The sequence below is a fragment of the Lissotriton vulgaris genome, chromosome 3_1, assembly GCF_964263255.1.
Source record: "Lissotriton vulgaris chromosome 3_1, aLisVul1.2, whole genome shotgun sequence".
NCBI classification, from domain to species: Eukaryota; Metazoa; Chordata; class Amphibia; order Caudata; family Salamandridae; genus Lissotriton; species Lissotriton vulgaris.
This window is the reverse complement of record NC_141689.1, coordinates 1,523,557,633-1,523,584,141: the sequence shown is the minus strand read 5'-3', so window position 1 is coordinate 1,523,584,141 and position 26,509 is coordinate 1,523,557,633. Positions and strand designations below refer to the sequence as shown.

Here is a 26,509-nt window from a genome sequence, read left to right as displayed (position 1 = left end):
TAAAAAAAGCAGAATGCTGAATCGAGTTTCACTAAAAGAGGTTTTTTAAAAGACGTTCTGATTAAATGATTTTTGACCAACTTTTAACCAAATAACCTAAGTCATATGGTTACAAACATTGGTAATACTAGTGGACATAAATGCTCGTTGGATGAATATTCACAGAAATTTGCACTGAAATATGTCTGTAGGCGTGTGCGTGCTTTGGTGTAAATTGATTGTTTTGGGGGTATGCAAACAAACGAGAAAACAAGCTGTCACATATAAGAAAATTCCAACAAGTGAAGGGAAAGCTTACCAGTTTCACCTCTTCTACCCCTTTTTCCTCGTTTTCCTGGTGGGCCTGAAAAAACATACAGATATCCAGTTAGCTTTAGAATTGTAATGCATTCAGCTGTTCAGTTACATTTCTTGACCTATCTTGACATGCGCCATCTTGTTGCCACCAATTACGAGCACACCAGTCGTAATAGAAAAGGGCCCTTTCCCCTCAGTGTCACAATACAATAGGCAGCTGTGGGCCCGGTCTGTTTCCTATGAAACCAAGCTGTAATAATTGGAAAAAAGTCTTACATACACTGTTGACAAGTGTGCTTGGAGACATATTTTAGCTTTCGTCTGCCAAGTGGCCCTTACAGCTTTGATGGATCACAGTGTATGTTTCTTTTGTGGCTGCTGCTTTAATTCGCCGAGGAATATATATCTCGTGGATACAGAGACCTCTAATGTAATTGGCAGAAAGAGACAGCTTTTTCCAAAGATGGCACCCACTAATGCATATGTAATTGTATTTCATATAGTGCTTACAAATCCGTGACCAGATGTGGAAGTACATTCTCAAATCACCACTTGTTTGATGATGTGGGTGATCCAGAGCCATTGTTCAAAACCTGACCACACCAAGCTCTTAAACGAAGCCTTGGTGATCACTTTCCTGTCACACACTGCTGTTAAGCAGAGTCAAATGGAGCAGAAACTAGTGTAGTAAGATTAGGGTTTTAAGTGGGCCGGGTCTCACCGGTGCTGAGCACCGGCAGTTTTTCAAAGGGGGCCTCGAAACGGGTCTTATTCGGGCTCTGTTTGTGCCCTGGCACAGGCGGTCCATTTTTTTCCAGACTGCAGTGACAGCAGGCATATCATGTGCGCGTGCTCCCAATGCTCACTTCTCACTAGTGGAAAAGTTACGGCATGACGTCATGCAAGGTGAGCATTGTCGGGGAAGGGTAATCCTTGAAAGAGAGTTATTTCCTCTCTGGATTTCCCTTCTGTTTGAAACTCAGGAGCAGCAACATTGTCATGGTGTCACCAGGGCTTTAAGTGGAAGCTTTTTCAATATTATATACAAGCCATAGTTGCTGCTTATTTATCTTATGCAACTAACAACCATTGACAAAGCCAATAGTCCTGACTTGTTGTAGGTATGATTTTACTTGTTGCATCATATATCTGGATGCAATGGCATAAACAGCAAAATACAAGTCAGGTGGCGCACTATGCTAAGCACAGATTTTTGGCTTAGTATTTTTAAGCCACGCCCTTATTTATGTTGGCACGCCCCTTTGAGAGACCCCCCAGTTTTTTCATCCCACTTAAAGCCCTAGGTAAGATCAAACAGGGTCACTATCTTGAAGTGGTGCCATAGCCAAATTAATCACTAAACACAATATGAGTCACTCGGCAAAGTACATAAGCAGGTACATTTGAAAATGTGTAGTTAAGCCAATGCATTCCATAACACATGAAACACAGTTTTGAATGTCTTATCAGCTAACCTTATGAACAATTTGTTGAACTTGATTTTGAGTAGTAACATGTTTGGCTTCATTTAAATGCTTTTATCCACATAAAGCAATACAGATTATTTACAGAATAGGAGTCCATTCTCCTTGAAAAGATGGCACTTCCGTCATGTACAAAAGATTCAGGAAAACATAATGGTAGTCAGTGAGTGAGCGCAGTTAATGTCGGCCATTATACACCACCTTGAGCTGCCCTGTTCATTACAATCATGATCGAACAAAGGTCAAAGCAGTTGCTGGAGGTATAGAATGTCATAGGGAAAAAGATAGCTAACCTCAATCAATCAATCATGTGTTTGTTAAGCGCTACTACTCACTCGTGAGGGTCTCAAGGCACTTGGGGGAGGGGGGGGGTTCACAGGTTCCATTCCCTCAAGGAGGGGGTCTGTCGAAGAGCCAGGTTTTGAGGTTTCTTGTGAAGATGGGGAGAGATGTCTGTCTGAGGTGGAGAGGGAGGGTGTTCCAGGCTCTGGCCGTGAGAAAGGATAAGGAGCGGCTGCCTGATCTGGTCTTTCTGGTGCGGGGGACTACGGCCTAGGAGAGCTGGGCTGATCATAGGAGACTTTGGGGTGCGTGAAATTTGAGTCGGCTGTTCAGGTATGCTGGTCCAGTGTCGTGGAGGGACTTGTGAGCGTGGGCGAGCATCTTGAAGGTGACTCTAGCTTCGATGGGGAGCCAGTGGAGAGTGTGCAGGTGCTGGGAGATGTGGCAATGTCTTGGCAGGTTGAGGCCTAGTCTTGCGGCGGCGTTTTGGATGTTCTGTAGCTTGCGTGTGAGGTTTTTGTTCATTCCGGCATAGAGTGTGTTGCCGTAATTGAGTCTGCTGGTGACCAGGGAGTGAGTGACATTCTTTCTGTGTTCGAGAGGGATCCATTTGAAGGTCTTGCATAGGAAGCGGAGGGAGTGGAAGCAGGAGGACGAGACAGCATTGATCTGGCGGCCCATTTTGAGTTAGGAGCCTAGGATGATTCCCAGGTTTGGTGCATGGTCCTTGGGGTGGGCAGACCTCCGAGGGTTGGGGGCCACCAGGTGTGGTTCCAGGAGTCGGGTGTGGGCCCATGATGAATACTTCAGTTTTTTTGTGATTTAGTGGAAGGCAGCTGTTTTTCATCCATTTGGTGACAGCTTCCATGCATTCTCGGAAATTGTGTCTGGCGGTGTTGGGTTCATTGTATAGGGAGAGGATTCGTTGGGGGTCGTCTGCATATGACACAATGTTGAGTATGTAGGTTCTGACGATGGGGCCGAGCGGAGCCATGTAGATGTTGAAGACTAAGGGTCTGAGGGATGACCCCTGGGAGACTCTGCAGGTGGTTGGTGTAGGGTCTGGGAGGAAAGGGGGGAGTCTGAACTGCAGCATTCTGCTGGAGAGGAAGGAGCAGATCCAGTCGAGGGCCTTGTCTTGAATTCCTGCATCGTGGAGTCTGCATATTAGGGTGCGGTGAGAGACTGTGTTGAACGCCGCTGAGAGGTCGAGGAGGATGAGGGCTACAGTTTCTCCTTTGTCCAGTAGGGTGCGGATGATGTCTGTTGCAGCAAGGAGGGCGGTTTCCGTGCTGTGTTTTTTTCTGAAGCCGGATTTGGAGGAGTCGAGGCTGGTGTGCTCTTCGATGAATTTGGCGAGTTGGCTGTTGATGGCTTTCTCGATGACTTTTACTGGGAAGGGGATGCATTTGCCTTGAGAAGGCATTAGTGTACCTTGTGGATCATAATACAACCCCTTGAAGTGCTTCAGTAATAGACATGACTATGTGCCCTCTATGAGAAGAGGCTTCAGGAATTAAAGGATTCAATGATCTGACCAGCATGAGATGAGCAGTGCCAACATATATGAAGATGCTTTATTTATATATTTATTTATAAAAAAGTGATCTAAAATATTTCCCCTCCATTTGGTCCTTTAAGAACCTTTAAAAATCCACCTCTTTCATCTCTGGAACGTCTAACAACACTTCAGCCCCCACAGATGGCATATCATAGACTAGGTTGACCATGATCATTTCAGGGACATCTGTGCAGAAGATGCATTGCCTTGTTAAGTATCACTGCCCATTGTCCCCCCAACAGCATTTCAAAGCATTTGGAAAAATGTATTTATATCATATTGTATACATTTTCTTGCAGCAATTGTGTGTGAGAAACCAACCAAATAAATATATTTGAAAGTTAATAAATAATTCCACTGGTTCTTCTCCAGTGTTTTGTATCATGTACTCAGTGATATTTAGCCATGTCCGTCTTTGCTCATTAAGGTATATTGTCCCTTTACCCAAATGGCCACAAAATTCGCGGTGGCCTTTCTAGGATATTTTTCTGCTGATCAGACACTCAGACCTTTGACTCAAAACACAACATCCCTTCAATCTACTTTTATTTGTATTTATTCATTCAAGATCCTGTTTGAATTGCATGAATCTGAGGATATAGCTACCACATGCTGCCCAAGCACGATTGCCGACACTTTTCTTTGATTTTCTGACCCGTTGTCAGGCAGTGGCATCAATTCAAAGATTCGTTTATTTTGTAGGCCCTTTTACAGATAGCATCAAGATACCATATTCTCATGATATTTAACTCTGCCAAGTATGCAGAGCTACCACTGATTGACCTTCCTGCAATCTCAACACTAACATTTTGCAGTAACCACACATAGAAATACAACAGATCTCTGTGGAAAGCTATAAAATACCCCAAATCAGATATTTCATGTAGCAGTGTGAGCCAGAAATCTGTTCTAAATTTACCGGGAGATCCCAGCTCATGGCTCCTTGATGAAATCACTATGCACAACCTAGTTACCTTGGACAGATCTCATTGCCTTTTTCAGTACAAAAATTGCAAACATTTAAATGGCATTTGTTTGAATATCTAGAAGTCCACTTACACCCTGCCACTATATTTTACTCATTAAATCAGGCCTCTTTAGATTTGTTCAACCCACTGAGCCTAGACTAAGCCTGAGAGATTGAGCACAAGTTGAAAGTCTCATATATGCCAATTGTAACCTGTCAGTAGCATTTGTCACAGACACCATTTGTCACACTAGGAAGCACAGTTCCTGAATCTCTCTCTCCAAGTGGAACCTTCCTCAATTTTTTAAGCATGCATTCATAATCCCCCTCCTACGGAAACCAAAAACTGACGATAATCAGCTCTCCATCTACTACCCAATCCCAACCTTGTGTAACACACTAAGATACTGATGAGACGAAATAGGTTGAAGCCTACAACCTCTTCCACTCGCTATTTAGGTTTTCGACTTCCCAGAAGTGCAGCGACTGCCTAGGATACAATACACCATGAGATCTTAAATAAATGCATACAGAAATGGATCAGGGTGTAAAGATTGGCAATTTAATTGGCCCTCCTCCTCAGCTATTACGAGCTGGTCTGAATACTGGCTACCTTATACTTTATTAATTTGATCACAAACAGTTTATCTTGGGATCTTATTATCCCCTGTTCCTCTTTAAGATAGACCTGTGCCCCTGGTGCAGGTAAGATTGCAACGTTATCTCCATATCTAGATACCCCCCCGAAGACACCATACATTGTACATAACTTCAAATATTGATTATACCTGAGATACAGGATAAAATATTTGTATGCCAAAAACAGATTTTGTTTTAACTCAAGTAAAATTAACTAATGAAACAGAAGTTTAAAGTGCTACACAATAGAAGTTCTATTCCTTCCAGGTGGCCAGGCTCCAGTGACGTAGCCCTAATCCAGTTAAGCACAGTAAAGAATCTGGATAGGAAGCTCAGCCCAGACCTCTCCTTCACCCAGTTGGTCAAAGTTCATAACAAGGACTCAACTCTCAACTCAATATGCTTAGGAATGTTCTCAGGTTTCTTCCGTATACTTATCAGCAGCAAATTATGGGGGCAACAATATTGCCGCGTTTGACTATTGCAACAAATCCACATGGACTTCAACACAAAAGAGCTGCAAGAACATCAGAGAATCCAAACCCAGGTTTCTAGATTTCCGCTGAAATGATGGAAATGAATAACAGCTCCACAAGCTAAGATCACTAGACCGACTTCAAGCAGAATGGCAAATTATGTTTAGCTTCCAATGTATCTCACAAAACCATTACTACAGTCCCGGCGAAACGTGCATTCCCATAGTGATAACCTAATACACTCCTACTACTATTGTCATGTTGAGGGAAACCAGAACATAATGCCGAACCTGACTGAAACATTTAAGGCATTGAAGCAAAAACAGATTTGCAATATTTATCCTTGGGCATACCTAGGTATGAGCCACTGATTCCCATTTGCTTCGACCTTGGTCTCAAACAAATAGGCATGTTGTAACATTTAGACCGCTAGCCCATTGGATCCTAGTTTGGAGTCATAACTCACCGGTCCCCCTAAGGCAATCCTTTTCTGTGGTGGTTGCACTCCATACTAAAGAGAGTATACCTTCGTTCAAATATGTTAAACAATGTTTATTCAGACTGGGCTTTAGTAACCTTTGATCTAATCCTGGCCATTTGGAATGAAATACATTGAAATAACTCAAGTCGAGATGCTGGTTTTATATTAATGGACTCTGGTTGAAGCACAGTACCGTTTGAGGGATCACAGAGAGATTCTGGATTTTAAGACCAAGTGCCCTGTGAGAAATTTCTGAACCAAATTGCAAACAAGCAAAGTCTTTATATCTGAAAATCTGTAATTGGTTTTTGCAGTATATGAAATGGTCACAATATTTCTCCCAAATGTCCATCAGGCTAGCTGTGAAACAGAAGACCACTCTTTATTATTTTGACTCAGATACACTGCTAATAGGAGAATTTAGCTAATCCCGATTTGTCGTATCCTTTCCATGAGACATTGGAAGACTACCACTAGAATCCTAATTGACAGTACAGAATGGCAAACCTTTGCGCTGTCTAAATACCAGGTACATGCCTGGCGCTTAAGATGTAGGAACCTGTAGTTAAGCGACAGGATGTGCAATTGATTCCTGTTTCCAATGTTTATGCTTAATTTTTGCACTTGCACTTTAGGAAGCTTGGGCCAGATGTACAAATGTTTTTTGTGGTCACAAATGTGAGATCAGCCCGTTTGCAACCGCAAAAAAAGGGTCCTGGCATGTACAAACTCTGTTTTGCGAGTCACTGGCTTGCAAAATAGCGTTTGCGACTCTCGCTATTAGGAAGGGTCGTCCCTTCCTAATATTTGAGATGTCATCCGTGATGTCATCAGTGATGTCACTTACCATGTCATGATTGATGTAATATGAGACGTCAAATGCCGTGCATTGCGGGGGCGTGAGTTATAGTTAGCTCAACTAAGTATAACGGACACATTTCTCTGGTTTTGTACGAGTGAAATGACCAACTAACTATAACGTCGCTGAAACCTATGTTTTTTTCTGTGAATTTGTATGGTTTTTTAAATGCTAATTTTTAACTATAACGTCTTTGAAAACTATGTTTTTTTCAGTGAATTTAAAAGGTTTTTTAATTGCTAATTTATAAAGATAACGTCCCTGAAACCTATGTTTTTTCAGTGAATTTCAAAGGTTTTTCAAATGCTAATTTCTATCTATAACGTCCCTGAACCCTCCGTTTTTTTTCAGTGAATTTCAAAGGTTTTTTAAATGCTAATTTCTAACTATGCCTACAGAGGTAGGACATGTGCAGAAACAGTAAGAAATGCACAGAAAGAAGCAAGAGAAATGCAGAAAGAGGCAACAGAAGTCCAGAAAGATGAAGAAAGGTGCAGAAATGTGTACAAAGAACCAACAGAGGAGCAGAAAGAGGCCTTGTTGCAAAGTCATCCTTTGCTCCCAACTTTTTGCTGACGGGTACTGGTGATAACTGACTCTGACTAACCAGGCCTCGAGCCAGTGCAGTGCAAAAAAAGACACTTAGAATACAGTGAAAACACCTACACACACTAAGGGAACACGATGTGTTGGAATACCCCTGTGATTGGCATGACCTCCTCTGTAAGGCCCTAGTGCATAATAGGGCAGGGGGATTAAAACTACCTCTAAGTCAGAGGTGCAGAAAGATGCTCCTTTAAGTATAAGTCACGTTTGCAGAGTGGTGGAGAAAGGGTGCTGGGCTTCCGACCAGCGCTCAGGAATTCCGCTGCATAGGACTTAGAGGAGGTAGAAGGGCTTATTGGCACCAAAAGTCCCTCAGGAGTAAATTGGACCTCATCCCCCATCCCGTAGTCTGCCAGGAGGCGCGTTTGCAGAGTGGTGGCGAAAGGAGGGCATGTCCTCTGAAGACGTCTTAGCAATCCAACCGTGTGGGACTTACTGGTGGTTACAAGAGGGGGAGTTGACCCCCAAGGACAAACTTCAGGGGCTATTTCCGTTCAGCCGTTTGGGCTGTAGCCTGTTTCAAAATTCAAATATGGAAATTAACATGGAGACCGCCCTTTTTTCTCGGTGCCCACTTGACAAATCACCTGAAAGTTTCAAGACAGGAGCTGACCGGAGCGCCCCATTAGTTTTGAAAATTTTGCGAAGATTGGTCAAACGGCACCAAAGATATCGGCAAATCAAAAAACGCTTTTCCTATGGAGAATACATTCTACCTATAACTACCTACTGGCGACTGCCAGTAAGTAATAATATATATATATATATATATATATATATATATATATATATATATATATATATATATATATATATATATATATATATATATATATATATATAGCCACCAGAGCCCCTTGTTCAGTGTGAAAATCCCACAACCCCCCTCTTCGTGGCCCCTTTTCCACCCCACCATTAGATGCAATATTTGTCTGTGCTTTAAATGCCACTCACACGTCCTGGTATAAAACACGTGCACAGATCTCCCGGGAGTTGCTGTTTAAGAAATGATTAATGACATCACGTCATACAGAAGACAGAGAGGAGTGAGGGTTTGCTGTTCCTGTGCAGTGCAGCTGCCAACATCACTGCTGCCTTATAGTACATTTCCGAAAATGACAGGGAACCTGTCTTGAAAGGGTTGTGATTTCCCACAGACGCCAAATGGAAGAGATCTTTAAAAGCGCAGCCACATGTGTGTAGACCTCAAAGGCAGCCAAAGTGGGATAATACCAGAATTCCCAAAGACCATTCTGTTCCGGTTTAATGGAAAGAAGTATGTGAGAGCTACCGTAGGTGACAGGTTTGGCTTCTAATGAGGAGGAGAGGCGCGCGTTTATGGATGTGAGGTCCTGTCCCTACACCCAGCTGCAGTGTCGAATTATCCTAAGGTGAGCAGTAGAATTTGGTCAACTCCTTCAAACATCACGAATGAAGTACTAGCAAAAACACATGAAAGGAAACAGCAATTCAGACAGTGCACTGCAAGAAAAAAAACAAGAAAGTGCACCTTCCATACCAACATTTACATTTGGTGGAGAGGCTAACACTAAAGTCAATTAATATGACCTTAGAGCCCAACGTAGCAGGCTCTACCGGCCATTAAAGGCCTGCTCCAGTTTGGCTCAGGCCATTAACAAGGGAGCTGACCTTTAATGGCCCGTAGAGCCTCCTACTGAGGGCTCTAAGGCTATTAGAACATTGAGCCCCTAAAGGGCAGAATGTTCTGATTAGTAAAAACAAAGGACTCCCGGAGCCCGAGGGGGTTTAACCTCATAGGAGCGTCGAACGTTCAGCGCCCAGTGCTGAACGTGCGAAGAACGAATGCTGGCCCGTCAGCCAACGGTCGTGCGCAGAACTGGCAAGGTAGTGCTCGCGACGACCGTTGGTCGACGGCAGCACTTAAGGGGTTAAATCCCCTTGGGCTTCGAGGGCCCTTTGTTCACAGCAACAGCTGTGAAATGATTTGCTCTCCGGGCTTCTACTCCGATGTCTCCAAGGGAGCGCTCAACATTCCAATGCTCTAATACATCATCATTTCCCGCACACTGGTGCAGCATGATTATGACAGGCAAAAGCGTGCCACTTTTAATCTTAAAGTACTCTAAAATTAGCATGCGGAGAGGTGTATGATTAGGTAACCCTGGTGTTTGGAGGTATGAGGTATAGTCATCAATTACTTCATTCTTGCATGTGCTCCTAACTGTCCACACAAGATGAAAATGTGACACTAGTCTGTGGAAGCTCACCTACATAATGAGGGTGGGTTGTGCACATCCTATCAGAAAGTGGACCAAACAGGAAGTGCACCAGAAGGTATTCCTAATAAGTGAATATTAGGTGCTGGGGCAAAGCGTGAAATGTGCACCTATCCCACATCTGACCATAATCTACGCTATATTAGGTGGTAGGATCCTAAAGTGGCTTCTCTTCCTGGTGATGTGGCTGATGTCTGGCAGTGTAAACCTCACAGGACCACAACTAATTGAAGAAGCTGAGAAGAAGCTAAATAACAGAATGCGTGTGACATTCTGTGAAATCACATCACCAGTGATACAGCGTAATGCACGTTGATGAAATATTGCGACACAAAAATGTCCCCTCCATAATTTGATTAGGGCCCATAAAGTTTCACTTTGGCTGGCCTGCTCCCACGTATATCAAGGACCAAGGGTCAGAGGGCCTACTGCTCTGAATTGCATCAGTGATAGTAAAGCAAATCCTTCCACGCAAATAAATAGTAGATCTTTCCGTAGCCAAGTGCTTGCCACTTCAAATTTTCGAGTCCGCTCAGATCAAATGTTTAATTACAATATGAAAAAGCTACAGTCTCAGGCCGTGCTTAATATGAGCCAGTGGTTCCAGTTGGAGCACATTGACACTAATTTTTGTGGAACGGGGTGTATTTGTTATCATCAGACTTACTCCCAGAAAGAGAAAGAGAAAGGCAGGCAAGCATTGGAAAAGCCAATAGGTCTTGCATATTTGAGAGCTTTTGGATTTGCCAATGTATTTTTTCCATGTTGAATTGTAGTGTGGATGCTGTTTAGCATTCAGCATAACTAAATGTTAGTGGCATGGAGTGGCGTCGAGGGGCATAGATTGGTGTGGAGTGGAGTCACATGTAGTGATGTAGAATGGAATGGAGTGGTGTAAAGTAGGGTAGAGTGGAGTGGCTTAAAGTAGAGAGAAGTGGTTTATGGTAGAGTGAGATAAAGTAAAGTGGAGTGGTGTAGAGTGGAGTGGCAAAGATTGTAGTGGCGTAGAGTAGAGTGACGCAGAGTAGAGTGGAGTGGTGTGGCATAGGATGGAGTGGTGTGGAGTGACATGAGTGGAGTGGCATAGATTGTCATGCAGTGGAGTGGCATAGAGGAGAGTAAAGTGGTGTAGAATAGAGTGGAGTGACAGAGAGTAGAGTGACGTAGAGAGATTTGAGTGGAGTGGCACAGAGTGGAGTGGTGTAGAGTGGAGTGGAGTGGCATAGAGTAGAGTGAAATGACTTATGGCAGAGTGGTATAGAATAGAGAGTAGTGGTGTGGAGTGGGGTGGGGTGGAGTGGCGCAGAGTGGAGTGGCGTAGAGTGGAGTGGTGTAGAGTTGCATAGAGTAAAGTGGCGCAGAGTAGAGTGGAGTGGTGTGACATAGGATGGAGTGGTGTGGAGTGACATGAGTGGAGTGGCATAGATTGTCATACAGTGGAGTGGCATAGAGCAGAGTAAAGTGGTGTAGAATAGAGTGGAGTGACGGAGAGTAGAGTGACGTAGAGAGAGTTGAGTGGAGTGGCACAGAGTGGAGTGGTGTAGAGTGGAGTGGAGTGGAGTGGCATAGAGTAGAGTGTAGTGGTGTGTAGTGGGGTGGAGTGGAGTGGCGCAGAGTGGAGTGGCGTAGAGTGGAGTGGTGTAGAGTTGCATAGAGTAGAGTTGCGCAGAGTAGAGTGGAGTGGTGAAGAATGGCGTAAAGTGGAGAGGAATAGAGAGGAGTGACGTAGAGTGCAGTGATGCAGATTGGAGTGGCATAGATTGCCTGAAAGTGGAGTGACGTAGAGTGGAGTGACATAGATTTGCCTAGAGTGCAGTGGCATAGAATGGACTAGAATGGCATACAACAGAGTGGAGTGGCATAGTGTGGAGTGCCATAGAGTGGAGTAGGATAGAGTAGAGTGGCTAAGTGGAATAGTATAGTTGTGGGTGTAAGTAACTAAAGTGTTGATAAAGATGGAAAATAAGGCTAAAAGCAACACAAATAAGAAGCCATATGCTGAGGGCCACTTGATTATGGCATACGGAGTAGGAAACATCTGAAAAGAGAAAATCAGAAGGATGAAATGACAATAACAGAGAGAAAAAGGGGATGAAAGAGTACCAGCAAGAGTGAAATAAAGAGACAGGGAGTGTATGGTGGTGGATGTATACGAATAACGCATTTGGCAGTCCCGGCACTTGGCAGCAGTGAAGGCAAGCTTCTAAGATGCACTTTAAGCCCCAACAATTATTCCTTTGCAAATAAAGCACTTGCCTCAAGGAATATTTACTGTCTACAAATACTTGAGTTACATTGACAGCACAATATTTCACCATCTGAATAATCTTCTTAATGTACTGGTGACAACTGACGAACGGTATCGAAAGTGAATTGTCTAAGATCAGACAGAGCAGATCCAATTTTATAAAGAAAAAGTTTATTTTGCGCTGAGCACTTAATTTTGAATAAATACAAATTCTCAAACACGGAAGGAAATGGTAGTGTGCAAAAAGAGAGCCTGTCCTTTTACTGCGAGTGACTTATGTCGATGGAATCCGGAGCAATACTTAGCACCCTGGTGAAACAAATCAAATCTTGACCACAGTCCCGAAATCGAGTTTCTTGTGTTAATGAAACATTAATGTTACATTCCAGCTAGACCACAAAGAGCCACTAGAGGGAGGGAAGAGTCAGCGCCTGTGAGGGGGGCCTGCTACTGAACTTGGGTCATTGCCGAGACATGAATTGGTACTGAAAACCTGCTGCTGTGCTGAACAACTTCTGGGTGATAACTGAGAAGAAATAAAAACGGACCAGGAGTTTTCACAAGGAGAGATATTAAATACGTTCAAGCTAAAGGCGTAGTCTAAAAGAGCAACGCCTTTTTCTTCTCTTTCTTTTCCCCATGTGTTTCACCCAGTACCATGTAAATATGCTCTTAATTTTCAATAAAAATTCCTGAAATAAAATTTTTTTTTAAAAAACAGTAAAAAAAAAAAAAAAAGGAAATACAAGACATAACTGAACCAGCTGAAATAAAACACTGGGGGTGTATCACAAAGTGAAGAGCAGAAGCGCTAACCGAAGACAGGTTTTTCCTGCAGTTTTGGGCTGACTGGTGCCTTAAATTGTTGAAGAGTTGGAGCAGCTTTTATTTCACCACATTATGCAGTGGCATATGGATATTAGTGACTGAAATGGGAAAGTGCTGCTTTTGGCTGGAAATGTAGCAGCATGTGTTGGCATTTCCAAAGCAATCAACAGGACACAACACAATAACAAAAGTCAACGTCACAAAAAAAAACATAACAGGCACAAAACAGAAAAAAACATGCCAACCACATTACAACTTAACAACAAAGTAATGCAATAATACAGCACAAAACGTCAAAAATGTTTTTAAAAACAACATAACACAACACCACTACAACAAAATGTAATACAAAAGGTATGCACAGAAATCCTTGTCACACATTATTACTTCTAGAAATCTGTTTCATAACATGGAGTGTTACACCAATGCCTTTACCACTAAGGACATGTAACAGCGTCAGTCAAAAATGTTTTAGGATTTGTCCCTCAGTGCAGAAAGCTGAAAACAACAAACCATTGCCATTGGTGTTTCTTTTTGTCAGCAAAAAGTACCATATTCTGTCATATAATTTGCATAGAAGTATTTTTCATGTTATGTGGTATGTATGGTTCTGGTATCACCCCAGAAGTGAGGGTTTCTTAGGTGTTCCAGAAGGCCAAAAGCAACGAAACCCCCCTAAAAAAAAGCCACAGGCAGATGTGAGAAACATTTTTCATCATAAAAAAGTTGGAGAGAGAAACAAAAACAATTCTAAATCCCAGAACCCCAAAAAAAGGAATGCAAATATTTTTGCACCAAAATAAATAGAAGTGCTGTTGGTACATTGCAATAAACCACATAATTTATTGTGGCTTCTTCCTTTTACGTTGCTCAATAGACAATATATACTTGTCATGAAAATGCACGGCCTTCTCATGCTTAGTAACTGGTGTAAGAACAGGCACTCATGCAAACCACCTTGTGTAAAACCTGAAAATCAAGAACAAAAAGTAACTGCCTCGCCTCAGGTAATAATTAAAAAATAAAATGAAGGCAGAGCCTTCTAAATTCAAATACCACAGTTTAATGTCAAATAAACCTTAAAAAACATACTTGTTAATATATAAAGTTTATTTCTGCTCTGCCTAACCACTTTAGCTAATGGAGAAAGGTGGTTAAAATCTGTGGTGTCTAGTTAAGCATTACTTTAATCCTACCTGGGGAAATATGGAAGTTAACCTGGAGGGGGAAGAGGGGGAATGGGGGGGGGAGGGGAGTATGAGGACCCGATTCAAATTTGGTGGATGGGCTACTCTGTCACAAATGTGAAAGATATCCTGACCGCCATATTACAAGTGCATTATAGCCAATGGCACTTGTAATACTGCAGAGGGGAAAGCCGTCGTTTGTGATGGAGAAATCCATCTGTCAAACTCTAAATCAGGCCGTAAATGTCTTACCATTAAAATGTAGGTGGAGAAAGAACCTCTGAAGAATGGGATGTACATATTGTGAATGAACCTATATGCACACCATATAAGTAAAAGGTTTACTCCATGGTTCGGAAATAGAACAGGATCGCATGGTCTAGTGAATGACTTTCTATCTTTACATTCATATACTTTATTGATCATTGATACTCTTTGGTTGTGCTCCGGACCTAATTCATACAGATTTGCGTTTTGTGAAAGTCTGCATAATTTAACCTAATTTTCCAGAAATTATGTGCCACTATGCAAAAGCAAATTATGCAAAATTCGCACACCCTTACTTTTGTCATAATGATCCCAAACAACATCCATCCCATGGCAATGCTAATTTGAAAGCATCCCTGGGCACAACAGCTTTGTGACTCCAATTTCTTTAACCCCTCCCATGCTCGTGACGGAACCGTTCCGTCACGAGCCTCAGTGGGCTGTGCTGGTGACGGTTCCATCATGGCCCGCTCGCTGCGCCTGCGCGGTGCGAATTCCGCGCCTGCGCTGGGCATTCTAAAGAGTGGGCGGGGCCATGACGGGACCGTTCCGTCACAAGAACAGCTCACCCGAGGCTCATGACGGAGCAGTTCCATCACGAGCACGGGAGCGCCGCGTGGCCCCACCTCCCCCTTAGCGCTGCGGCGGAATAACCGCCACAGCAAAGGGGTTAAAAAGTTGGAGATATCAAACATCATTGCACAATCCTGAGCTGTAATGAAGAGCGTGAGATACACATGAATGAAGAGTGTGCATCTACGAACAATCCAGGCGGATGAGGTGATCCCCAAGAATGCCCAGTGCTAATCTGTAAACCAGTCATACATTAGCAGCAGCCTGTGGGTGTACAGAGAAGCTGTTCTGGAGACACAACCCTTGGTGTGTCCAAGCGTCCTTCAACATTTGCTCATTCCTTTAAACATCCATTGCTTCCTTAGACAGAGAACACACTCCGTGGGCCTGACTCCAGGCCACACATCATCCCCTAGAAATACACTGCTTGCCATGCTACCCCTTAGTTCCCCTAGAAAGACCACTGAGAAAAACAGATTATTTTGCTCCATCTTTTGATATTGTGAGAACAACGGAAATCTATTCTTATTAGCGATGTACTGATGAATTATGCAATTTTTGATAATCTTCTTGGAATTAGGAAAATAACTTTTACTATTTAGAACATAGTTAGAAAAAGATCAGCACTTCATTCTGACAATGATGGTTATTTGTGCAACTCACACTTTATCAAAACAATCAACAGTTCATCTTTGTTCATTTGCACTGCTGTCATACTCCCCACCACCACCACCAAAAAGATGATGATCAAACCCAGCATTTACACATGTATAGCTAACACAAAGACCCTCTTGAAGCCAAGTCATGATAGAGAGAGTTTGTGTGCAAATTGTGTTCTTGTTCACCTGCATCAACACTTTGGAAACAGTAGCCCCAAAAACTGGAGGAAATTGGCAGCTCTTGAGCAAGAAATGTAGAATCTGGTTCATCTTTGCCAAAGCCAAGAAATGTCCTCCAAAGAGTCACGTTAGAAATTCTTCAATTCTTGCTTAATGCAGGTACATCTGCCTTATGTTGCAGCCATTTTTAAAGCTAACAAACAGTAGATGTCTGTTTTCAAATCTGACACTGGATTCCAACATGATCTGGTCATATTTACTGTGCTTGAGTCTGAGCAGCAGTCAGACTGCAGTTTGCGTCCATGTCATTAACTAGCACTCTATCAAGGTTAGCAGCAACTCATGTGATACTTATGCGGTATATTGCAAATGGTATCAGGCCTGAACTGTACAAGAATCTGAGGTTTGAAATGTTCTTTTAATGGATAAGTAACACCAACTCTTAGAAAGTGCGCAAATCCGGGGAGCAGTGGATGGAAGCGCATATTTCAGTTATAATGGCCTTTGAGGGGTAGCCATGTTTTGTTTAAAAAATTGTATTCCTGTGCAAAGTTTAAATTTGTAATGAGCAAGAATATCTTGGCATAGATACTGATGTAGTCTGAGCATGGGAAGTGAATTGAGTGAATTATTTAGTAAAACACTGGAACAATGATTTATATGGAGCATTCCCACAACTGCTATAAAAATGTGTGAACAAATAAATATTTGATATCAAAGAACGGGCTCTAGCGTCATAAAGTGTATTAAATGGATTTTGGGTTAAATCTCTCAGTTGAACAGCCATGTGATAAGTACTCTTAAGGTGACCACGGGCACATTTGGGGCCTGGTTATATCCTGTTGCTTTCAGTCTTCCCCAGATTGCTGTGCTACTCTGTTGATGAAGGGGGATATTTATCCTCTGAGTGCATTGAGGGTAAATGTTTGATGGCACAATCAGACTAGCTACTCTATGATTGATCACATTGATGTAAATTGTGCAATACACATATTAAAGCGAATTGAAATCATGGCTGGATCTCAGAGTACTTGGCATCTGGGCTTACTTTTGGTAGGGTATGAGTGCGCCTTCCTTATTAGAACCACTGGACATATTTAGAATTAATGTATGTTTATGGAGCACATACAGAATACAACTAGATTACACATTTAGCATTTTCCTGGATAGAGATACCTTTTATTTGATCATCAAAGAGAACTTACTTTGACTAGTGCAGGCCACACATATCCCTTCTTTAGAGCTATTGCGATGACGTCCCTTTCGTGGTCTGGCACAGCTATAGCTTGCGTCAGTGGGCAAACAAAATACACATAGGGGGGATTTGAATGAGCCCTCTTCAGTCAATGTTTTTTTTGGGTCAGGCCCTTTCAGCTACTACTTGGAGAAAAATGTTAATAACATTTTGTGACGAGAAGCTGCCATTTCATTGATGCATTACTTGGGTGATCTTGCCTATGGAGACCTTTTTTTTTTCTTTTTTGCATTAGTGTGATGAGTTTCCCGTTCATTAAGACTGTGAGCAAGATGATGGCGTAAGAATAATTTCTCCGTGTTTGTGCATTCTGCACAGTCAAAGATGGCAGCCACGTTGTTCTCAATGCCCCCAGCACCAGCGTCTACAACTGCAGATCCTCACTCCCAAGCACCGATAACCAACACACAATGCACAGCACTGGGCATCTGTCTGCACAGTCACCCAGGTCAGGCATCAACAATAGGTTTAAAATAGTAATATTTCAAAAGCTGTGGATACCCTCCTAAACTCAATCAAAAGTGCAACCTTGAGCGACAGAAATTCAATTTTGTTGTTCCGCTCGAAAGACGCACTCGCCTGATCCTGCCAATTTTCTGGCCCAGCAGTACTCTGTGTTCCTTACTTGTCTCACACTTTATCCCTTCAGCTCAGCATGTTACAATCTCTGCGTGGAAGAGGAAACAAAGTAACAAATGCAGCTAAGGCAGCTCTTAATAACATGCCTGTCCCCAGTAGAAACAATTTGTATGCATTCAATTTCCTTAACTTTTTTTCATTACTGAAAGTTGTCCCCGGCAAGAATTTGTCTCTGATTCTGTTCTACTGGCGGCAAAGCCAACTTCATTAAGGACCTTGTACACAAGACGTTATCCCCTGAGCTCAAGTCGGAGGCAGCTGTGAGTGATGTACAACGTTCCCGCTCCTCCGCAGCACAATAAGTAGAAGATTTGTTGTGGCGGGAGGTGCTGTCGATCATCCAATGTTCTCGGTGAGCACTCAGGCCCTACCGCTAGCGCACAGAGGGTGGTGGACACTGTCGTTCCTGTAGCATGACTCGATGGCGTAGCACAAAAATACTTCACTTCCAGTTCGCCGGCTCAAGGCAGAGCTGGCTTGCAGTGCTACCAATTCCCTTCTAGGGAACACATTCATTCTCACATGGTCTATTAGAAATGTCCATTCATCTTTAATTTACAAATGTAAACTGTGCTTCAAAATGAACACAGTTTAAAAGAAGGAGCACAGCCAATGAGTTGATTGTCTCTAAGCACAACATAATACACACTAACTAGTATTTTTGATGGCAGGTTGAACAGATGACATGAGAAATAATATATACTTCAATTCTTTTAAATGAATCACTTCTGCCACGTTTTGCCTTTTCTACCCCTCCCCCACCCCTTATCTTCAGATAGATAGATGCTCATGGTAGGTGACTGACCCCCTCCAGACACCATCATCTTCGGATACTCGAAATACTCAGATAAGATGTGGAGAAGTGTGGCTCAATGGTTAGAGCGGCAGACCCTGATGCAGAGGTCTATCCCGGGACCAGGGTTCAATTCCCCGCCTCGGCAGGTCTTGTGCTCAAAATTCCACGGACCTGATAATTCTCACCTCGGTGCCTATTCCAATCATGGAGTCCCACTCTGCAACTCTGGGCAATAGCTTGCTTAATCTCCACAACGGCCCCCACAACGCTAAGGATGCCTGGCCTCCATCTTGGGGGTACCCAGGAGTGGACGCCTCACAGGGAAAGCCAGGATGGGTTCCACAGCAGTATTCGTACAAGCGCCTTGAGACCCTTGCGGGTGAGTAGTGCGCTATACAAGTATCAATTTACTTTACTTACCTATTTCTGGAGTAAACTTGTGAAATGTAAACTGTTCAACCTAGCTCTGTCTCGCTTAGCATATCCATCATAGCACAACACGACGTAACATGACGACATAGCAGTACGCTTCCCAACTGAAAATAATGTAGCATTTCACAGCATAACATATAGCAACAGCAGAGCACAGTAGTAGGTTTAGCATCACACAGCACAACATAAAATACCCCAACATAAACTAACACAATAAAGCAGAGCGCAGCATTTGACACCAGGTGGGATTATTCAGGTACATCGACAGAGAAGGGGCAGTAAAACTGCAATGTGGCTGCCCACTTCTGCATCAGCTTCCTAGAGACCAGAGGACACTAGGTGTCATCACAAACAGTTTCCTCGTGGCAGCATAATGAGATTGTGCGAGGGTAGATAGGCAAATCTGAGTTAGCCTGTGACCTTATTTCGCAGCACTGAGCTTGCTGGGATTTGTAGTTACGCTGTCCCCATAGTAATTATAAACCTACAAGCATGGGTGGCAATTCACCAAAATGCCAGGGGTAGCGGAAGTGACATCACACGCCCTTTGACCTCCACTTTCACTCACTGACACATACGTACACATACACACAAGTTCACACACATACACTCGCTCATACATAAACACACTCTTACCCGCAAGCACGTACACAATATACATTTAAAAGCATTTTTTACGTACCTCAGCTGCCATGGAAGGGCATATTCCAACTTATTGTACACCACTATTATTACATTATCAGCGAATAATATGTTTTATTTATTCGCTAATAGTGTAATAAACAATTGACAGAAAAGAAAAAGAGTGGAGCCCCAGCTGCCTCTGTGCTCCTGGCACTGAATTTGCCACCTCTGAGGCGAGGGGTCGCAAAGGCAGTGCTAGGGGTAGCAAAATCCAATCCAACTGCGACCCCTGGCGACCCCTAAATTACGTCCATGCCAACAAGCAAAGGAATGCCTAGCGGTGTTGACTAAAAAACCAGGACAGAATGAAAGTCACACTCATGACGTGGAGCGAGGTGACAGCAAAGCCTTTGTCGAGAGGCAGGCCTTGGTAGCATGGCTAGTACGCTCCCTTCCGCCCCCACCCCCAGCTGCAAAGATACAGACTCGAGTGTTTAAATTAATTAAGAGAGAGATTGTAAAAGTAAAGCAAACATATACTTCAAACAAATAGCATTGGTGGTGAAATAATTCCATTCAATGATTGAACGTAATTTAATTAATAAAACCATGTGGTGAACAGTAAGCGAATTAAAAAATGAAAATCCATCCTGAGCGAAAGGTCGGGTGTCCCTTCCGCTCTCAGGGTCGCGCAGCATTCTTTCATTGAGCCAGGCCTGACAGGCCCTTCGATGACAGATGAAAGTGTCCCATGAGCGCGGAGGTGTCGCCTTTCGGCGGTGACGCGGCCGCAGCGGCGACAATGAAATCCAATCCGGTGAGCTTAAAGGCGGCGCGTATTAAGCCGGGCCGCTGCTGTCGCTGATACCCGGCTTCTAACGCACACGCCGCTCGCCCGTTTAAGCGTGAGAGCCCACTCAGGAGGGAGTATTTCCTTCAAAGCCTTGGTCAGGTGTCGCTCTAAAACAACAGACATACATCATCCCTCGAGGAGCTTGGTGACAGCTGCACAAGGCCCTTGTAATTGAGCAAAATAATCATCAGATTAAAGCCATTTTAATATGTACCACTGACTGCCTCGCTGTACGCAGTCAGCTGTTCTCCCATTAGCTGCTAATAGTCGAAAGGGAAAGGAGAGTAGTCCGTGCATGAGGGGTCTTTTTTCTAATACGCTCAAATTACTTAACCCCGAAGGAAAGCATATTTAGACTACAGTTGTTAGTCCTGCTATGTTAAATGACTGATATGTTCAGAGAATAGAAACAAAACTTTTCATTGTTGCTCCTTTCACCGCTATGGTTTAAAAGGGGACGCTTCTCCGCGCTGCATTCTCTAGCAGGACAGGAAGTGTTACCTATGCTGCGAATGTGTCAGCTGTTTGGCCAGTTGTATGTGCGGCGAGGAGAGGGCAGGCTCATGAATATTAATGAGCCTGGCCATGAATGGCTCCCACACTACAGCATTCACAGTAGGCACAGTAAGCATGGCTGGACTGGCCATAACGGGCATCGGGCGTTTCCCCAGGAGGCTGGAAAGGTGGGAGCCAATCAGGGTACAAGTCCTAAAAAAAGAAGTGGGGGGGACGCTGTCACAGGAAGTGACGTCACAAAAGGTGCAAGGGGCGGGAGCGGGGGTGATTGGCACATGTGCCCTAGGCTGGGATACAGTGAGGGGGCTTGTAGAAGCGAGCAACGGGGTGAGGAGGGCCTGTGCAGGAGGTGACGAGATGCTCCAACAAGGAGAGGGCGCTGTTCTGGGATACAGTGAGCGGGACTTGAACAAGCGAGCAATGGGATGGGGTGACGGGCACAGAGGAGGAGCAGGCGGGGGATGGGTCGCGGGTTCCTTGCAGGGAGGCATCTACTGAAGACACAGTGTAGCGTCAGACTGAGCTGCCCCTCTCTGACACCTCCTCCTCACTCAAAAGCTAAGGTGAGCAGCCTGCAGTGAGCTCCGATCTCGTATCAGAGAGGCCAAAGAGTGAAGTCCATCTGTTTAGCAGGGGGGCGGCGTCCACCCGGTAAAATAAGTGGGGGGATGCCGTCCACCCGTGTGGTACCCCGACTCGAGCCCTGGAGCCGATTTTGCAGCGGTGGGGCCGTTTTTAGGTTTTGACTAGCGATGCATGCGTACGAAGTACGCATGCGCTAGGAAAAATCTTATGATCTGTGTGTGGAGTTGGGTCTACGCCCCCTCCTCCCATTGGATAGCTCCATAAATGGAGGCTAACCATTGGGAGTTGGCTCTGTCCGTCAATGCCGGACCAGATTCGGGGGCGTTCCCGAGAATTTTTGGCTTTTGGCGATGTCACGCTACGTCAGCCAAAAGCCGAGAACGCCCCCGAATCTGGTCCACCATTGACGGCACTCGGCGCCCCCTCCACGAGTCCTGGGACCAGGTCCGCCTCACGTCGCAGCGCCCGATGGCAGCTTTAGGCAGAAGGGGATGTCCGCTGCACGCCTTCTCGTTTGTCTTTGTTGCCGTCATGTGAGCTGATCTGGTGTAGCACTGTGACGTCGGCACCCGGCACCCGTAGAAAGGTCTCGCGCAGCCGGAAAGGCGCTGCATTCCAGGAAGAGGCAACACACTCAAGATGGTGAGATACAGGCGGGATCTGTAGAGCTAGGGAGCTGACTGCAGCCCGGCGGGAGGGGACCCAGAGCGCACAGGAAGGCCAGCGAGCTTAAAGGCTGTACAAACACGGCACCCCAGAGAGAAATATCTTTATGGCGTGTACAATTAATAAAGTGTGTACCCGTTCCCGCCCCTCCTTGCAAACTATAATGAGGTCCTTGCGAATCCCCCCGCTCGCCCCTACCTCCCCGTCCAACTAGCAGATGAGAATCTGTGGATTCATCCTTCACCGCTAATGTTTACTTTATGCTGATGATTAGGCAGCGGCTTCCCACTGGAGATGGAGTATATTAAGAAACACAAATTTCACGCAGTAACTGGCCGTGCGAGCGCGCCGCATCTCATTACAGTCGAGGCTGTGAAATACCGCACGCAAGGGGGGTCGCTGACACCCTGTGCGACCCTGCTGAGCCGGGCGCGATGGAAATGGCTGCCTGTGCTGTACTGGTCCAATTTGCTTGTTTTTGGAAATTTCGAAATCTTTGGGGATGCTGCATTAGTGTCAAGGAAGCTTTTGGGAAAAGGAAGATCCTATTTGAGTATGTACAAAAGATGGTTTGAAGCCACACTAGTTCAGTTGAAATTGTGAATATGTTGGTGTACCCAAAAATTACACATACCCAAAGGTTACACATAACTTTATCGAAGGGCATTCGCATTAAGGTATCTGCTGGAGTTGATGAGAATAGGCCTATCTACTTTAGCAATTTTTTTATTTAACTGATAAAAATACAGGGGTCAATTCACAAACATTTTGAAAAAGGTTGGAAATCTACACAGCGTAAGTTTCCTCTTGTTATTTGCATGTATACCCCACTTGTTGAGTTGCATAGCCCCCCAACACCCCTCCCAGCATGGTAGTTATTCAAACCCTTTCCTGCCGTGGAAACATATTAACTTTATGATCACATTTAAATGCGTTTTTATAGTGGAAAGACTCATACAAAGTGTTTGTGTACACCAACTACGTTGTGATTTTGAGGCCTTTACGAGTCGTCGGTAACAGTGGGCAGGCCAGAGAAGACTTGGGTAAGGGGCCTGGCTCTAGCAGCCAAAACGAGCTAAGCCATCACCCTTGCTCCATCTCGCTCTCTGCCTCGGCTTTCTCTTCCTTGCTCTTTCCATCCTTCGCTCTCTATGTCAGTTTCTCCCTCCTCGGTCCGTTTCTCTCTCTTTTCACCCCTCCTTCGTTTTCTACCTCCTCGGTCTCTCCTTTTGTCTCTTTCTCTTCCTTGCTCTTTCCATCCTTCGCTCTCTATGTCAGTTTCTCTCTTCTTAGTCTGTTTCTCTCTCTTTTCGCCCCCCTCGTTATCTCCCTCCTCCTCTGTCTCTCTTTTTGTCTCTTTCTCTTCCTTGCTCTTTCCATCCTTCGCTCTCTATGTCAGTTTCTCTCTCCTTAGTCTGCTACTCTCTCTTTTCGCCCCCCTCGTTATCTCCCTCCTCCTCTGTCTCTCTTTTTGTCTCTTTCTCTTCCTTGCTCTTTCCATCCTTCGCTCTCTGTCAGTTTCTCTCTCTTTTCGCCCCCTCGTTTTCTCCCTCCTCCTCTGTCTCTCTTTTTGTCTCTTTCTCTTCCGCACTCTCTTTTTCTCTTTGGCTCTAGAATGCTTCGCTGAGGCTCCTTTGCTCTGCCTTTCGCCCTCTCTTCTTAGTTTCTCCACCCAGCAGTAGCACCTGCTTCTCGGCTCTGCTTGCTTTTGGCTCGAGACTGCCAGAGAACCTCGAGCCGAACCAGAACAGGGCATCTGGGTCGAACCTTCTAGCCCACCTCTAGTTTTTGCATGTTCACCCCACCCACCCATCTCCCCTCAACCCCTCTCCCCTCCCCCAATCACCTCCCCTGCTGCAGCCCCTCTCAGGTGACTGTTCTGCCACCAACCCAGTTTCATATTCGGTTACAAAGGGTCAATTCAATGCCATTTATTTATGTTAAAAAAAAACATAAATAAAAATAATGTCAAGAGCAATGCCAATCGCTCTAACTTTAACAAAGGCAAAACCATTGCATTGTAAATGCTTGTTGTTTCTGGGTTCCGGTTTTGCAGTGGTGCTGCTATATCAGCCCTAAGTAACCAAAGCAGCAAGGGTCTGGTCTGTCAACATTGTCATTGCTGCTTTGGGTTCTCAGTCCGAGCCTGGTAAGGAGTCCTGCTTGTGAAAAAAGCCCTAGATAAAATTCTCTTGCATCACATCATTTAGGGACCTTTGCTTTAAAAGTAAAACTTGTGATACTCCAAGCAGTCCAGGTGGGATAATGTATCCCTTCAGGATGGCCCAGCAGGAATCGACAACTAGGAAGTAATCTTCCAAAGACAACCTATTACGAATGGCTGGAGCCCACGGCAGGCAATGGATATGTTGCCACTGTGCCTATGTTCTTAATGTAATGTGGCCCATGATGTTAACAATGGTATTGATATTTTGGAAATTCATATTTTGGAAGCAGAAATCTGGCAAAATAGCATAGAACTGTAAGTGTACCTTTAAATTCAATTGCTGTGTCCCATCCACTGTGCCCACTTTTGTAGGTGTAAGACAGGGCCAGCTCTCTTCTGTGTGTTCGGTGCCATTGCACCAAGTGCTAACTTCAGGGGGCGCTGTGTTGTCACTTACATAGTGGATTTAAATGCACCTGCTGCAGGTTCCCTGCCTCCAGCAAGTTTCAGGCACCAATAAAAATGTCAAGGTAAATCTGGTGATTAATGGACCTGCTGGAGAGTGATGGAGTTTTGTCTAGTGGAAGCTTTGACTCATAAAGTAGTGCAGAGGGTCAATATGCCTGCTGCACAGCGGAGGCACCATGCGGATCACGGAAGTTAATATAATGTAAATGGTTCAGTGGGTTACAACTTTTGTTGGAGAGGTCCTTTCATTACTTACACGTTATAAATTCTAATATAGAACAGTGAGCTATTTAAAGTGTCATCAAAGAGCTGCATGGAAACTGCACGTTATCGGTTAAAGCTTGATTTCTCCCCTAGTCTTTCATTATCCTGATGTTGCAAAAAGGTTTCATTGGGTAGAAATCCGTTCTCATTAGTAAAGACGACCCCCAACCATGGTGGTACATTTTACATTATGAGTTTGTGCTTCTGCAGATCAAGCACTCTTAAACTATGCCCAGTATGAATTACATGTGACTCATATACCTTGTAGTCCTTTTTCTTATGTAACATTTCCTATACACTGATTTACACACAAGTCAATGTCTGTGTGTGATGTAAGTGCTACAACACCCTACACTGGTATGAGTAGCTCTATAAAGCAAAAGAAAAGCATGTGAGAGATTGGTTATGGAGACTCGAGGGTCACTGTTAAAAAGTGGTAAGTAAGGGAATTCATGGAGAAGGAAGTCACTGGGGGGTGCCAACAAACATACTCGCACTAGGTGCCACCATGACTGAAGCCGGCCCTGGTTCAAGAGTATGAGCAGGCAGGCAAAACAATTAATAATTTTTAAGACAGAAACCATGACAATAGAAAAGTGCAGCAGCATAGAGGAATAGCGTGAAGGGATAGATTTATGGCCCAATGAGTTTGTCCATTCCATCCTCACACAACCCACCACGTGACATAAACAACAGTTTACCACAATATTGAGTGTGTTTTTATTAGTACTTAATTTGTAAAAAATATAAGTGCCAGGGCTCTCACAGAAGGTCACTTCTGCTTGCACCACCATTTGCTGCTGCCAGAGCTGCAAATTACAGTAACACTATAACTACTAACCATCACAGTCCTACAAGTGTGATAATTCAAACTATTTGATGCCCCAAAGCTATAACAATGACTTTGGTCGCATGTATTAGTTATTTTTTTAATGTATATTGAATTTTTAAACAAGTTTCTGTGCTCAACTCTAAATTAAACAAACAGTGCCACCTTGTGGCAGACTGTCATAAGTGCTGGTGTTCACAATTAAGTGCCAGTGATGAGCACCAGAAACCACAGGCTCAAATTAAGCACTGGTTTAAACTTAATCTTATTTTATTGTTATTTACATTGACAGTGGCCAAATGAGTCTTTCATTAAGGCGTGTATCATAAGTCAAATTCACCAAACATATATCTTTTTCAAAAGCAAGTTTTTGAGACACAATCTTTCTTTAATTGTTTCTTCATGAGTAGCAGAGTTCTTTCCAAAATCCTTATGTCCACAAGACTTAATTGGAATCAGCTATGAGGGACGCTGCCCATAACTCACACACAAGCAGTGGTTAATGTGTAATGACTGGTAGCTATAAATGTAAAACGTGGTATTATTGTAATTGAGAGCCATCT

The 26,509-nt window shown here is 44.0% G+C and overlaps 1 protein-coding gene across 1 annotated transcript in view; it reads right to left on the bottom strand.

The window, feature by feature from the left end:
• Positions 1-257: 257 nt before the first annotated feature.
• The window catches only part of LOC147728113 (uncharacterized), a 490,706-nt gene continuing 464,454 nt past the window's right edge, over positions 258-26,509 (bottom strand). The window contains exon 3 of the mRNA XM_086963733.1: positions 258-343. Within this exon, the coding sequence (XP_086819859.1) occupies positions 258-343 (86 nt within the window). The remainder of the gene's footprint in view (positions 344-26,509) is intronic.